This window comes from Haliotis cracherodii, unplaced genomic scaffold (genome assembly GCF_022045235.1).
Source record: "Haliotis cracherodii isolate W230 unplaced genomic scaffold, xgHalCrac1.p SCAF_1, whole genome shotgun sequence".
In the NCBI taxonomy this organism is placed as follows: domain Eukaryota; kingdom Metazoa; phylum Mollusca; class Gastropoda; order Lepetellida; family Haliotidae; genus Haliotis; species Haliotis cracherodii.
In genome coordinates, this window is record NW_027266264.1 from 2,592,961 (window position 1) to 2,608,644 (window position 15,684).

At 40.7% G+C, this 15,684-nt stretch overlaps 1 protein-coding gene across 1 annotated transcript; it reads right to left on the reverse strand.

Moving 5' to 3' along the window:
* Nucleotides 1–299: 299 nt before the first annotated feature.
* On the reverse strand, nucleotides 300–15,525 carry LOC139458853 (DNA-directed RNA polymerase III subunit RPC7-like). Its single transcript, XM_071240287.1, has 5 exons — nucleotides 15,324–15,525; nucleotides 5,543–5,738; nucleotides 3,675–3,802; nucleotides 3,219–3,338; nucleotides 300–1,707 (listed from the first exon to the last, which is right to left on the reverse strand). Exons 1-5 carry the CDS (start codon nucleotides 15,438–15,440, stop codon nucleotides 1,621–1,623), a joined length of 648 nt encoding a protein of 215 aa, XP_071096388.1. The 5' UTR covers nucleotides 15,441–15,525; the 3' UTR covers nucleotides 300–1,620.
* Between the last annotated feature and the right edge of the window lie 159 nt (nucleotides 15,526–15,684).

The window sequence follows — 15,684 nt, forward strand, 5'->3', positions numbered from 1 at the left end:
CGCTGCTGTAGTAATCTCCATGTACAGGAACTCATTCTAGACAACATCTAGACTAGCTGGGCCAGCTGGTATGTATAAAACATTCATGATATTGTAGGTGTTTACACACATAACATTTACTCAATAAATATCCATGTTTGATTGGTTAGCAACAATGTGAATCGTGACATACTCATTAAGATTTTAATTAAAAATAACAACACAGGAAAAAGTGAAAATGTTTCATATTGATTGCATTCTGCCTGCAGAATGGTCGAAGTGTCTCACACACAAGGCTACAGACATAGGATGAACGCAATATAATGTTTCACATTGCTAGTCACTCCAAAGTGCTTGTCAGCAGTTTTCAACATAGCAGCGATTCACATACATGAATGTAACATTCAGTGGAAATCAATGCATGCAATACACAGCTGGTGTCAGAGCTCAATAAAATCTGGTACGTGATGTCGAGTCTGAGTTCAAATAAATCCACATCCTGAGGGGTTGAAAACAACTTGCAAACATCAATAACAAAGGCTGACAAATTGATCCCATGAACCCGTGACTGAATCAATCCCATCAAAGTCAGATACTGTACTCCAATACGATGCTATCTGTGTGAAGATTGGACAACCCTTCAGGGTTAGAAATTGTCACTAGTCCTATAGTCCTTGCCAAACTGCCCAATGGTAAAGGTATCATAAGGACCAGTAGAAAATTGTTTTGCAAAAGTTTTGCTATATGTTATCATTACAAGGACTAGTGGACGAAAACTGTTAGTTAAACTGTTAGTTTCTAATGCTGGCCTTCCATCAACAGTTGTGTGAAGTGTTCAGGTGAGCAAACTTTGACTATCCAATCTAACTAAAGGATCCATGGGTTCTTGAGCCAATCAGATGTCGGTTCCTTGAAATGATCCAGCTTCAATGGAACTGAATGTCAGGTGTAGATGTCATGGCAAGATGTATACAATATCCATAACATAATGGCACGGACATTATTGTTTACATTTGGAACTGGCTGTTCAACTTTATTTTTGTGATACAGAACTGTCAGATGATTTAATGAAATTGGTGACTAAATGTTGCTCATAGTCAGCAATATGATATTTTATGATAATGACCTGTCTGTATGTCCCAGACACAAAAGTGGCTAATGTTTTACGATAATGACCTGTCTGTCTGTCCCAGACACAAAAGTAGCTCATCACATGAACAACAATTCCTGATAGTTGGGTATGATGACACACACTCATCCCGGTCACACACTAAGCACCGGGTAAAGGAGACGTGTTCTGCGTCGGCAAGCCCATCGGTTACTCAGAGTGAATTACCATTCACACACTGACACACCTCTCTTGTATGAGACTAATATCCTTTACCACATCTCAAAATCAATCACGCTTTTTCACATTCTCTGCTGAGCAATGTCCTGTCAAATCCTTTTTTCCACAAAGCAGCCCTTATGTCATTCAGGTTACAGATACAGTAACATCAGCCTTGTTCGGACTGCGCTCGTCACCACAACGCTTGTCACCACAGCGCTTGTCACCACAGCGCTTGTCACCACAGCACTTGTCACCACAGCGCTTGTCACCACAACGCCATAACACTTCCATATACAGATTTACCCTGCATCTCAATAAATGGGTCCTTCGTCCACATCATCATCGTCATCACCGTAGCCCTCACCATTGTCAAAGTAGTTCAGGTTGTAGTCAGTTTCCTGAAATAAGTAAGTTTTATAAATCACATGGTTAATATGATCGCTGAAGCAGAAGAAGAGGAAGTACAAATCTGATGAGCTGGAACCAAGCTCCTTCCCAGTGTGCAACACCTTCGTTACACTCTCGGTAACATCGCAGCCTCCAGAGTGGGCACGGTCATTACAAGAATCTTCAAATTTGCCCTCTAACCCCAAATATAGTAACGTTTATTTTTGGGGTCATGTCTTTTGGAATGCCAATACAGTTATTTTTTAAAAGGTTTACGACTGATCATATTTCCCAGATAAATTATCCTTTTTGTTTGTTTGATCGGTTTGGTTCGAGATTGCAGACGAACGGAAAATCAACCAACTTCTCCCTTACATTCTTACCATACCAATTACATGAGAGTTCTAATGATACAGAAATTCAACTTGACAAACAAAGAAAATATTTTAGCAGGGGTAAGAGTATTCGGCGTCACGGCAGTCATCACCTGTTTGTAAACTTAACAGTCAGTCGGTTGCGAGTTCATCTCAAAGCATGGTCACCTGTGGGGAGTTTTAACTGGTGGCAGCGACAGTATAGGGAGCTCCACAAACAGGAGCGGAGCTTAGAGCTGGAACTTACCAAGGGAGATAACTCTGTTAAGCTTCATGTGCAGAATCAGAGCAATCTGCCACTAAACTACACTGAACTTGACTTCAATTTTTTTTCAATCGCTTCCATCATTTTGTAATGAACTTTACATGTCTAGATAACACCAGCCTCAGATTCCATGGTGTAAAATACCCACAGCATCTTTCCACGTGTATATAATGCTCAACTTTAATGATCAACATTGCATTAGGATTCTGAAACAACCTCTTGTCTACAAGGCACCAGGAGCCAGGTGTCACACAGGTGTCACACAGATGTCACGCAGATGTCACTCAGATTTCACACAGAGTAAGGAAACCAACAAGGAACTGTGGATTATGTGTCCCTGCAGATGACAAAGGGCATATTACCCACTGTTCTTTTTTTGAGTTTTGACTGTATGTATCAGAAGACCTGAAGAACATTGTATATGTTAAAACTGCAAAAAAATTCACAAACTGTTCACTGAAGTCAATGTATTACTATCCAACAGTGATGTCATGAACAATGGATGATGTCACAACGCAGAGTCCCCCACAACACCCACCTGATGCCACCCAGCCGTGACAAGACTGTCACACAAAACTCCAAACCTAATCTTCAGCACTGACAGGCAGGCACACACAACTCCCATCTGATGCCACCCAGCCGTGACAAGACTGTCACACAAAACTCCAAACCTAATCTTCAGCACTGACAGGCAGGCACACAACAACTCCCACCTAGTGCTACAGACTGCAAGATACAAAACCCACCCCTTCCAGAGCTGCCAGACTGCCATCCCACCCCACCCCTTCCATGGCTGACAGACTGCACCCCTACTCCCCACCCCCCCAATCCACCCCTTCAAGCACTGACAAGACAGTCCCCCTCACCCCCAATCCCTACACACCTCCTCCAGTTCCTCCTCCTCATACAGCTCCTCGGCCTCTTCCTCCTCTCTGTCTTCTTCTTTCTGTCTCTCATTCTCTTCTTTGTTCCCCTCTTCTGCATCCGGGATTTTTTCCAGTTTCTGAAATCAAGGCAGTGTATAGATCCTCCCCTGATCATCTTACATCATGTCATTATTAACACCTCGCAATGTCAAGGCCAATGTTACCACATCATTGATGTTTATACTTAGTGACTTGTGATGGTTGAGCCAAGGTCACAGCTAACAGTTGGTAGTACTCCCCATACATGGCTGTCAATGTGGCCCCTCATCCCCTTTTCAACCTCTCCTAGTACAATCATGGGGTTCTAGCTTGTCACAGTCTCCCCATGTTAACAACCTGTTTTTCCTAGCAGTCTATGAAGACAAGGAGCATTTTACATGAAACCCCTTCTGTGTAGACATAACAGACCGTACCTCCAATGTCTTGTCAATGTCCACTTCACTCTTTAGTTTTGCCTTCTTCAAGTTGGGCTTAGCATTGCTTCTGGCAGAATGAGGTCTCTTGGTCTTAATCTTCAGTTCCCCTGGCAACCTGCGCCAGTCTGTTCCCAAACAGTGAGTGAGTGTGTGAGTAGGTACAGCTTTATTATTATTTAATAACTGTCAGTTCTAGTTCCCACTGTCATCATTTAATAACTGTCAGTTCTAGTTCCCCACTTTTGTAATTTAATAACTGTCAGTTCTAGTTGCCCAACCCTGTTTTTTAATAACTGTCAGTTCTAGTTCCCACTGTCGTCATTGAATAACTGTCAGTTCTAGTTCTCATAGACATTATGTAATAACCGCTACGTACATAATAACTGTCAGTTCTAGTTCTCATCGACCTTACGTCATAACCGTTACGTACATAATAACTGTCAGTTCTAGTTCTCATCGACATTACGTCATAACCGCTATGTACATAATAACTTCAGCACTAATTCTCATCGACATTATGTAATAACCGTTACGTACATAATAACTTCAGTTCTAGGTGCCAAGCATACGCAGATGTCAAGAGAGGAGACATACCATATATTCGTAATAACTGAAAGAATACGACATTATGCTGCTTTCATACATAAAGGAAGTAATATAGGAATATGGGTCACATTCACAAAGGTACTGACGACTGTATTCTTTTTTTGGCCAAGACTGTTTTGGAATTTAGTAATAAGGCATTTCAACATTTGCATTCAGTCCAATAATGTACAACTAAACATTAATGCATTTCCCCCTTATTGGTCCTGTTGCCAGTGACATACAAGTCTCTCTTCAAAGTCTATCATTTGTTGATATTAACAAAAATTGGGAAGTTTTTAATTCCAAGTGGAGAGTTTTTACTGACATTTGGGGGGTTGCAGGTTTTGGGGCAAATATCTGCCTTTGAACAGGTCTAGATAACTCCTGTATGTGCACCGACAATCTTCTGGGGCTACTGTGATATAACTATCAGTTATCACTACCTCGTCTGTTGAATCTCCCACACAAACACAGGCCAACATCTAGTGCAGTATGTACAGAAGCTAATTAACACACCGGCTATCTCCTGTCCTAGGTTATCTCCCGGTCCAGGTTCTCACCTTGTATCCTTCATGCTATTCTGTTTTTTATCATGTTACATCTTCAGTCTACGTTCTCATCTATGTTGGCTCTGGACTTCACTTAACACTCAGGGGGGATAATCCTTCTGCAGAGCACCATCTACTTACATGGCATCCTATCAGTTCACTGTTGTCATCAATTGTTCATCGATGCATACCGGTACATTATCACTCCACCAACAGGTTGACTTAGCTTATCTCCCTTTATGCAACAGGTGAGATGAGGTGAGGTGAGGTGAAATTGGGTTTAACGTCACGTCCAGGATTATTATTTATAGTGCTAGCTCACTGAGATACCATGCCGCAGTTTAATATGAATACCCCACTCAGACACAGTATACTAACTCCAAGCCGACCAGTCCTTGTTTCAGCCCCTTAATGCCGAGTGCCAGACAGGGTAACAACAAGTACCATCTTTTAACGTCTTTTGGTATGACACGGCTGCGGATTGACCCCTAAACCTTCCACTCTCCGGGCGGACCACTAGACCACGGAGGCGGTCTTATGCAAAAGGAAAACTCACAGTAGTAACACTGACAACAAAACACATGGGGATAAAGAATACATCCCAGAATTACAAATTAGTATTTATTACAAAGTTAATTCCTCCTTGCTTGTACATTATCATGGCAATTGACTAGACACTATAGCTCCTGTAAGGTAAAGCACAAAGCATTGGGTGGTCCCCTCACATCTCACCTGGTGTCCATCCCGAGCAGTTGTCCTGCTGCCCCAGTTGGTATTTGTCCGAGTACCTCTCTATGTCCTTCCTCTTCTCCATCAAGTCGAGGAAGAATGGTGACTTGCGGCTGGCACCGCGGAACTCTTGCTTCAGCGCCTGCATGTAGTCATAGTCCTCTCCTGTTGCCAGGGGAACCGCCTTGTAATTGACTGGCTGAAACCATGACAACGCATCAGTAATTTGTGTGTAGAGTAGATATATCTAGTGTTGTAAGATCTTCTAGTTCACAGACTGAACAAACACATGACAACACATCAGTAATTTGTGTGTAGAGTAGATATATCTAGTATTGTACGATCTTCTAGTTCACAGACTGAACAAACACATGACAACGCATCAGTAATTTTCTTTGTGATCTACTGCCATAAGCCCTTGGGCTAACAATCATGCTACGTAAGGCCAACGTCAGCATGGTCAAATGTTATGTCAAAGATTAGGCCAGAGGTCATTGACCTTGGGGCTGAAGTCCAGAACAGTTCACTTGTTCTCTGGCAAGTAATGTACTTGTCCAAAGGATGTAAAAGGAAAAGAGCCCATTTTTTCCAAAACAAAATGTAAAATTTAAAGTTTCAGAAAACCTTGGAATATATTGATATTGGTATGACGCTTATCAGACAAAATGTTGACAACCAGGTCTATTGTCGTTGCAAGTTCTTGACTTCTGACATGATCAAGTACATAGGCATGACAAAAAAATAAGTGAAAGGGATGATCTTCTTAGAAATCTAACCATGGGCAAGTCTGTGCCCCAAGCTTGAAATATGCAAGTGTTAAAATGAACAGAGTTGAATTCTCCTTCATATGAATATATCTGATACCTTCCATAACTATTTGCTAAAATCGTTATTCATTTCTGAAATTATGCAGATCCTATGGGCCAATAGCACCTGAACAGCTTGTCCTTTGAGCAGATTTATAAAACAACTAGGGCACTCAAGACAAACCAAAGGCTGACAGCTCAAGCATGTACCTGTGTCATCAGGTACACTGATGTGAAATAAGTCGGAACAGACAACTCGATATCCACAAGACACAGGGTAGGGTTGACCTCACATATACCCTGGATGCTCTATGGGATGCTCCATCCAAATCAGAGCAGAGGACACAAGACATGGGCTTTATATCGTACCTACCGTATGTGGGGAGCCAACAGTCTTACCATTAGGCTCCATTGCTCTAGGGAAAGTAAAGTCTTGAGCAGCAAACACTTGAAAGTTCAGCAGAGTTATCTTCCTTTTGGTGGGAATTTGATTAAAATCAGAAAATTCCGAAATGAATTTGAAAATAAGAAAACTTTATTTTCATTTCACTTTCACTTTGATTGAGAGCAAAATAATGATATTAGACCCAATTTCTTTAAAATGAGATCTTAGTTCTTACGACCACTAAAGAAAGATCTTAGGACATTCCATTGCAGGTCTTGTCAGAACAGCCTTTCACGAACTTTTACCGACCAATGAAATTACTAACAAGAAGTCAACATTTGCCAAACAGAAAGCAGCTTTCTCAAGCACTAATTTCAAACTAGCGACTTCCATTCTAGACTTCACTTTGAAAATTATTTTGACAAAGATCTCAATTCAAAATTTGAAAACTGAACAAAAGAACTTCTGGATGACCTAGATTGTATGTCAGTACTTCCTACGGGCTATGGAAGTCTCTTCCAGTATCATGTTAATCCCACTGAAGTGAAAAAAAGACTATGATTTTGACGGAATCAGTCGTACAGCCCATAATGTAACTGTCATTTGGAATACCCCGTGTTAGACTTTTCAAGGTTGCATGATTATATTGTTCGATTGTCACTTTCCAGATCTGGCAAGCGACCCTCTGACTGGTCGAATCAAAGATCATTCTGACGTGACCCATCTTCCTGAGGCAAGAGCATCCTCTAGCCTTTTCATCAAAGTCTTGTTTCCACCCTTACCACATCAAGCCAGGTTCCTGTGATTGGAGTATCGCACATATCGACAGTCCAATTACAGAACGTTTCACAAAATCAACATCCACGACTGGCACACCTTCGTATGAAAGTGATTTACAGCTGGAATATGTCATTTTCATCATTTAAACCCCCAAATAATTGCCTATGTTTTTGTGGCAGGGATGAAAATGTGAATGTTTTCGTTGTCTGATCGACTTGGTCATCGCGTATGGCAGTTGCCATCTGTGTGGAGCTATACAAGATAACAACCGTGATCTGATTGGATTTCATTACAAGGGGCACAACTCGTGATCTACACGAGGTGGCATCAGGGTCAAGCCAAGAAAAGAGCCTTGGTGTGGCAAGGGTAGAAACTAGGCTCTGCAACATGGACATGACCATAATGGTATGTCCTCAGGTCTTTGTTTAGCAGTGAGAACTAAGACATTATTTTAATGAGACTCATATTAGACCAGGCCAGTAGATGAATGGAACAGATCTGCCTAGAATTGCATCTACCAGAATTGTCCCCTATGGCAAACCTTTAAAACACTATTCCATAAAGAGAATGAACATCAGCCCATCCTATTCCTGCATTCTCATAGCAACATGTTGTGAGGAATTCCACATGCCCATTTCTTGACAGCCACTGGTATGTGATAGACAACAGTCTATGAATATGCATGACTCATTCATGACTCTGCGAAAACAACAGCTGGTCACTAGTGCAGCAGTTTTTTTAATGTATTTCTCTCTTACTGATTCATAAACATGAAGTGTAAACTAAGCTGGGTTACATTCACTACAGCATGAACCAGACAAACGACAGTGAGGATGTTTTGTTGCAGGTGATGTTTGGAGTTCAACAGTTGCCAACAGAACATGGAGGTGCCATGCCCTAATGTGCAGATACAACAAACTCCGTACAGTGACTACAATAGGTCTTTGTATACCATTCATGACTTCAACAAGAGCTTCATCACTGATGCTGTATGGTTCATGGAGGGAATACTGCATTACACAACTATCATGCTACACGTAGCTTACATAACCCGACAGAGATGGGACTGTGTTCTACTATTTCTGCCACACACATCAGCAGCGAGGAGTTTAAGGCCAAAACATGTACCTTTACTGTATACACAGAATTCTCCCGACATTTTACAGACTGAACTAACACTTATTATCTGCAGCTGTTATGTTGTTAAAAACCCTTCAACTTAAGTCAGAAGTAAGCCTTGGAAACATCAGAGCTAAATAAAGAGATAATTATCTATAGAACATCAATACAGGGTAACCATGGTAACAGATGATAAACAGATGTGCAACAGATAATAAAACAAGTTGGGCAACACAAAATTATTGGTAATTTATGATATTCAACGTAACTGTGACCACATTTATCATCATAAAATGAGAATATTTTTAACACATCACAAACAGTAGGATTTGCTTCAGTGAAATGATGAATGAATTACTGATTAATGTGTAAGTATTGTAATCCCACATATTGCTCTCCTATTCAGGGTAATGTACATGAGGTAGAAACATGATACTTGTACAAACACTGTGCACACATTAAACTAACACAGGAAAAATAAATAGATACTTATTTTAACCAGACCGACCCATTATGCTTGAAATCCTGAAATATACATCACATATGTAATTAGTTGTCATACAAACTCCTCCAAACTCATACAAATACAGTTTCTACCATGTTCCAGCCTGTATCTAGACATTTAATACCTACAAAGTGATCGGCTGTATGTGAGACAGGCTTCACTGATTGGGTCAACAATGGGTACGTGAAAAGAGGGGAGTCCAGGTCTCACACCATTACACTGACCTCTCAGCTGACCATCTACATCAGCAACAGCAGTTGCGAGACGTTTACCATCGCCATCTGCATTCAGAAGCTGACGGCATACAGTAAGTACCCGATTGTGTAGTCTATTTTACTTGCAGAAAGGTTAACTATACACCAATATCACCTGCAAATCAACAGTCCAACAGAGTGACACATTCAGGGAGTTATTGGGACCAGCTCAGCTGGGAATTTATAAAAAAAAGACAATTGTTCCCAAAATTTCTTGAAAAAAGTAATGATGCTTCAGACTGTTGAAAAAAACAGAATTTTTTTTTTAAATTCAAGCTTACAGTTTAAAAATATATATCTGCTTTTGTAGCTGTAGCTCAAATAATATCTAATGTCGACACAAAATCCCATCCCTTCACCCTCCTGCCACATCCAACCCCAATACAGCCATTCTTCAGGGCATCAACACTTCATTCCAAACCTTTTCTCAGCTGTTTCATGAACATATACTTGTACAACTTGATCAGTGACTTCCCTAGGAGCATTTTGTCACAAATCATTCTGTACAAGATAATTTATCAAAAGTTGACCGACACTGGATCTCGTCTTGACATAAAGTCTTAAGAATGTTTGCTAAGTGGTGCATGAAGGCTACCTGACTCACAGTCTTGACCCCTAACTGACCGATAGTATGTTAAAGCTGTAAATGACAGCCCACATCCAGGGTCAGCCTGACCTAGATGAGTCTGACACATACACTGTGGACATAACTTTGTTTACACAAGTTCATCCCTAACAAAGTGTTTATTTCTTGTATAGATTTTTTTCAGGGGCTGGTCAATTTCATCTTCTTTTTTTAAATAATGACAACAAATAACTCATAAAATAGTTTAAAGGATTCTTTGTTGGTGTATTCTAATCCTGAATACCCATGGAGGGTTAACCAGATTACATATCCCAACAATTGTGTCTGATGAAGACACTCCAACTGTAAGAGAAGTCCCTTCAGGGTTAATTATGGAAATTATCATTATTAAAAAACACCCATCAATAAGGAACGTTTTTACTTAATTGGTAAGATTCTGTGTCTGTTTCAGCACATCTAGGTGCATTTGTCATATTACTTATTATCATTAGATATCGACCCAATGTTGACAGAATGTAGGTAGATATGCAGATAACATATGATGGCAAGGACTGGGAGAGTTCACAGACTGCGTGATCCAGCTGAGGGCGCTGGTTTATGTTCGGAATACATTTCTGTGAGACAAGATCACATGAACAATTTACTCTCTATACATGTATACTGTACCGCAAAAGAAACATCACCCCATGCAACATTGCATGAAATTTCTGGGTAACTTTTGTCAAAGTTTCTAACATTTAAGATCACCTTGCACGGAGAAATGAAATTTGATGATAAAAAAACAAAGCAGATGACAATAAAACCGATCGCCCAAACGCTTCACGGCAACAGCCATGGTAACCCGATGCACGTGAGTTCTGTGCAAATTGAAATGCACATGCGTTCCCCCATTTCTTGCCCTATAAAAATCCACCCAGATCGGAAAACATTCAGTTGTTATTGAATTGCTACCACATACCAAGACTGACAAGAAATCAGTGACACCAAGCCCTTGGACGATTGCAAGTTGGACAAACTGCCCGACAAGTAGCCAGTGCATTTCAAATCCACGTAAGGACCATATACAGGCTCCAGCAATGATACCAGACCACCAACACTACAGATGACTGACCACATAGTGGAAGACCAAGGGTCATTACCCGATGTCAGGATCGTCAGATTGTGTGACAGCATCTTCAAGATCGCTTTATTACTACTGCAGAAACTGCTCGACAGACCATGGGGACACACTAGCGACACATTAATGTGGACACCGTGTGTCGACGATTGATGAGCAGACACCACTGGCCACACCGAGGACCCTTTCTGACATCTTGGATTCGCCGGGGCCGTCTTCAGTCGCCAACACAGCAGTGGAGAAGTGTCCTCTTCTCAGATGAGCGCCGTTACTGTATCTCGACAGCAGATGGCAGAGAGACAGTCTGGCGACACCGTAGGGAACGTTATTCGGATGCTTGTGTCGTTGAGAGAGACTCGTGGGGTGGTCCGAGCATCATGGTGTGGGGCGGAGTTGGTCTTGCACAGAGGGTCGGTCCTGTGGTCTTGCAGAACATCGGTCCACAGAGAGGCTGTGGTGTCACAGCAGCTCAGTACATTGACCAAGTCTTGAGACCACACACTATACCTCATTTGGCATGTCGCTACAACCACGAGTTTCAGCATGATAACGTCCGTGCCCACACTGCGAGAGCAACAAGAGACTTCCTCCAGCAGAATGGCATCAGACCCATGCAGTGGCCTGCCCTCAGTCCTGATTTAAATCCCACTGAGCACCTGTGGGACAAGATTCAAAGACGGCTGAATCACGTCGGACCAAGGCCAACAACTGCAGCTGAACTGCGTCAGGCGTTCCTCAGAGTGTGGGCTCAAGTGTCTATGGCCTTCATCAACCACCTCATCCATTCCATGTATTGACTTTGCACGGCAGTCATCAATGCACATGGCGGACACACGAGATACTGTCTTGTGATGCCATTTTCTCAGAGACTAGTGTTGTGTTTCACTTTAAAAACATTTGACACTTCAATTTCAACCTTGATGATCAGTTTTGCCAAGTTTCATCTTTTTAATATGTCTCAAAGTATGTTTACAGTGTTTGGACAAATAAGGTTTCTCAAATATCTATCCATGGTGACATTTCTTTTGTGGTTCAGTATATGTGTAAGAATAAGTGTGAATATGTATAGAAAAGTCTAAATTATCTAAATGAACATCAAATAGTTCTGTGTGCATTGATGTTAGCAATGAAAATTAATAAAATCAGATGTATGTGTGTATGAACATATGTATATACATAAACATAAACATAAGAATATGTTTTAAATAGTCAAAATAATTATGAAAACTAATGAGATTATTAATTTAGCAATTGCTCATTGTCTTTTCTGGCAGTGCAGACCAATGCTGAAAGTGATTGGACAAATGTCTGTTAAATGCAAGTCTGCAATCACCATAGACATTATTATCGTTGCTGATTAAGTAGCATTTTGCAAAACTGTTTTCCGCCTTAAGCCTAGAGCATGACAGCCCAAAGTGCACCTAAATGCACAAACTTATTGAATAATGACAACCCATGGTGATGGTTCAGATACAAGCATGTGTAAGACTCAGATACACTCAGAACACTACATTCACATGCAAAACAAGTAAATTGAGATAAAGAGTCAATTACCACTTGTGTTGTATTGGGGGTATATCGATAAAAATAACAACATTGTTTTCGTATCATAAATAGAGTCTCTCTACTTGTCATCATCATTACCGGTAAATAAGAAAACTTGCTGAAACTAAAGACAATATATTTCTTGTTGAATTAAGAAATGGTAATTACATCGACACTTGCAAGCACATTTTGTCAAAGGCGAGGTACAGATGCAGTTTACTGAGTTATTGCGTGTTTTAGTGCATTCCATAATTAATACCGCAAACAAAGGCACGTTCTTAACTAGAAAAACACACTTTTTTTATTTTGGGGAACAAGCCACAATCCACTTCTTTCTTTTTTTCCTTAAACAAAGATCCTAATCAATAGCTCCCTCATTTACAAATTCAGGTATGACAGACCATAAATGTTTATGTCGCATTAAAGAAATAAATACACACTGAGTCCAAAATTCTTAGAAGGCCCCAAACTTTTTTGGATTTCTTGAAATTGTTGAGTTGATGGATAGTTGAGAATGCGATAACGTTTTTTGTCTTGTTAATATTGAATTTGCCCTGGATACACAGCTGGTGATACGGACTCTTCTCAGTTCATTTACCGATATATCTCTGTGTAATATGTGTCATCACAATGCCTTATCATTATTAGATGAGTTGGTGCATCTAGGACTCTGATCTGAGTGTAAAGATAAAAACATATTTGGAACAATACTGAACCAATGACAATGATTTCGAAAATGTTTGCACACCTAAACCAAAACTGGTAATTTGTCCAATCACTTTGAGCAGCCAGGAGAAACACTGGGCAGTGACCAGTGCATATAAATCTAAAAGCAAGTCTTGATTTTTAAGCCTATTTCGAACACACTGGTAATTTTTTACCAAAAAATTGGTCTGGGACTGCTGCACTTTACCGGGTGCATTATTACAGATTTTAATCACAGCCTTGCGCAGGATCGAACTCACACTGCCAGCTTGAAGCAAAGCTAGGCTAATGAGCAAATATACTCAGCCAACACCCTACCACGGGACCATGGGCACTATCACAAATAATTAGTGCTTGTTTACCAAGTCATCGACACCTGATTTTTTACCTTTATGTACAGTAGCCATTTTGTCTGCAAAACTTGACGCTTGATACAAATTGTATGGAGATTCCTGGATTAATTTGTCAAAAGAGATAGCTAACCCATACCCTACATCACAACTTACCCCAAGGATTGTAAAGGGGTGTCTAACCTAAAGGATCGGAAAGGGGTGTTTGACTAGCAAGAGGTGCCTAACGCTATGAAGAGGTGTTTGATCGGAAGGGGGTACCTAACCCTAATGATCGTAAAGGGATGCATGATCTGAAAGGGGATCCAAAGGATAAGGATAAGAGTTTGGGGTAACCTACCCTAACCCAACACAAATAACCCTAAGGATCAAAGAAGCACCCGCATATGTGAAGCGAAAACCACAGCTGTCAGCCTGAGCCAATAAGCGATACATAAGCCAATCAGCGATGCATCCAGTAAACTGCATTGTTTTGCCACTAACCCTAACGCAAGCCCTCTATCTATTTGAATATAAAGAAACATTATCAAACCTAATGTAAGCAATATCATGTGTGTAGTAACGAAGTGCGAAGGATATAAATGCAGTAACTATTGTCGTAACAGTGGTTCACACTGGAATCACCACACAGCGGCTATTGGTACCGAAAGCATCGGCAAATGACACATTTGGTAATATCCGTTAAATTCTGCATTTCGCTGAACTACAACAACATTTACAGTCGTCTTTGCACGTGAAACATGGCTGACAGTAGCGGAGAAGAGAAACAGGGAAGTGCTTTAAGTAACACTTGTTTCCAGAGAATGTAATTATGGATAAGAAGTTCATGTGCATTGAATAAAAAATATAATTCCCCTTTGATACAGATTATTCCTTTTCAGCAAAAAGGACTTTGAATGCATTATCTATGTATTTTGATGGGAGTCATAAGAAAAGCTTTCTTTATCGCCACCATTTCTTGAACACTCTTTTTCCGGAAAAGGTGTCAAGTAACTGCGATCAGTAGATACACCCGAAGGTATCCAGCTAGATTTGACTAAGCTTACCATGGCGGCTGTGCACCTATTCCACAACCAACCGCTGTCAAATCCGATAGTTTCTTTTTGTTCACATAGTAAATGCATTTGTTTCAAATGCGAAAGCTATGCTACAAATACACCTTTACTTAAAACCCATTCAACGCTTTTTATTCAATTAGATATGAGGGCCTGTAACGTGTGATCGTAAAGTGGTTTGTTTGTTTGTTGTTTAACGCCGCACTCAGCAATATTCCAGCTATATGACAGCGATCTGTAAATAATCAAGTTTGGACCAGACAGTCCAGTGATTAATATCCTGGACATCGATCCACGCAATTGGGATACGATGACATGGATCAACCAAGTCAGCGAGCCTGACTACATGATCCCGTTAGTCGCCTTTTACGGCAAGCATGTGTTGCCGAAGACCTATTCTACCCCGGATCTTCACGGATATCGTTTAGTGGTACTTGATCGGAAAGGGGATCAGAAATCAATAAGTTGCGCCCGGCCCTGCCAAGGGAATTTTGACCAAATCAATTTGGCAGGTGACTTAGCACCCTTTTATTCAAGTGAATGCTAGCTATATAGAGACGAATCTGACGAAACTCACTGGAAACAGTGGTGGTGGTTGTTGTACTGCTCCGGGAAGTGTTTCACCTCGTCCAAACCCAAGTGCTTCGATATTAAAGGACATCCCCCTGCCCCTTCCTCTCCCCCGACCTGCCATCTTTTAGTTATCTAATAACGTGTCCTAAACTAGATTGTAATGTTATACAACATAAAAGCATCGTCTACATGAACGCAGCCATCTTGACGGGAGCCTTCATTTTCTGTTCAGCACACCATGTCCGTAACTTGGCCTAGCATATATACGGAATTGTGTACATGAGCTAAAACAATAAATCATATGAACTTTACCAACCATACTTCTTAAAGTGAGAAAAAAGTAGGTTTATAAAATAGATGATTAA

What these genes read in the sequence shown, in the direction of transcription:
- LOC139458853 (XM_071240287.1), bottom strand. Translation starts at nt 15,440, where the DNA reads ATGGCAGGTCGGGGGAGAGGAAGGGGCAGGGGGATGTCCTTTAATATC. An exon ending in AACCACCACCACTGTTTCCA is followed by an intron (nt 5,739 to 15,323) that starts GTGAGTTTCGTC and finishes TCATGGTTTCAG; the next exon opens with CCAGTCAATTACAAGGCGGT. An exon ending in ACATTGACAAGACATTGGAG is followed by an intron (nt 3,339 to 3,674) that starts GTACGGTCTGTT and finishes CCTTGATTTCAG; the next exon opens with AAACTGGAAAAAATCCCGGA.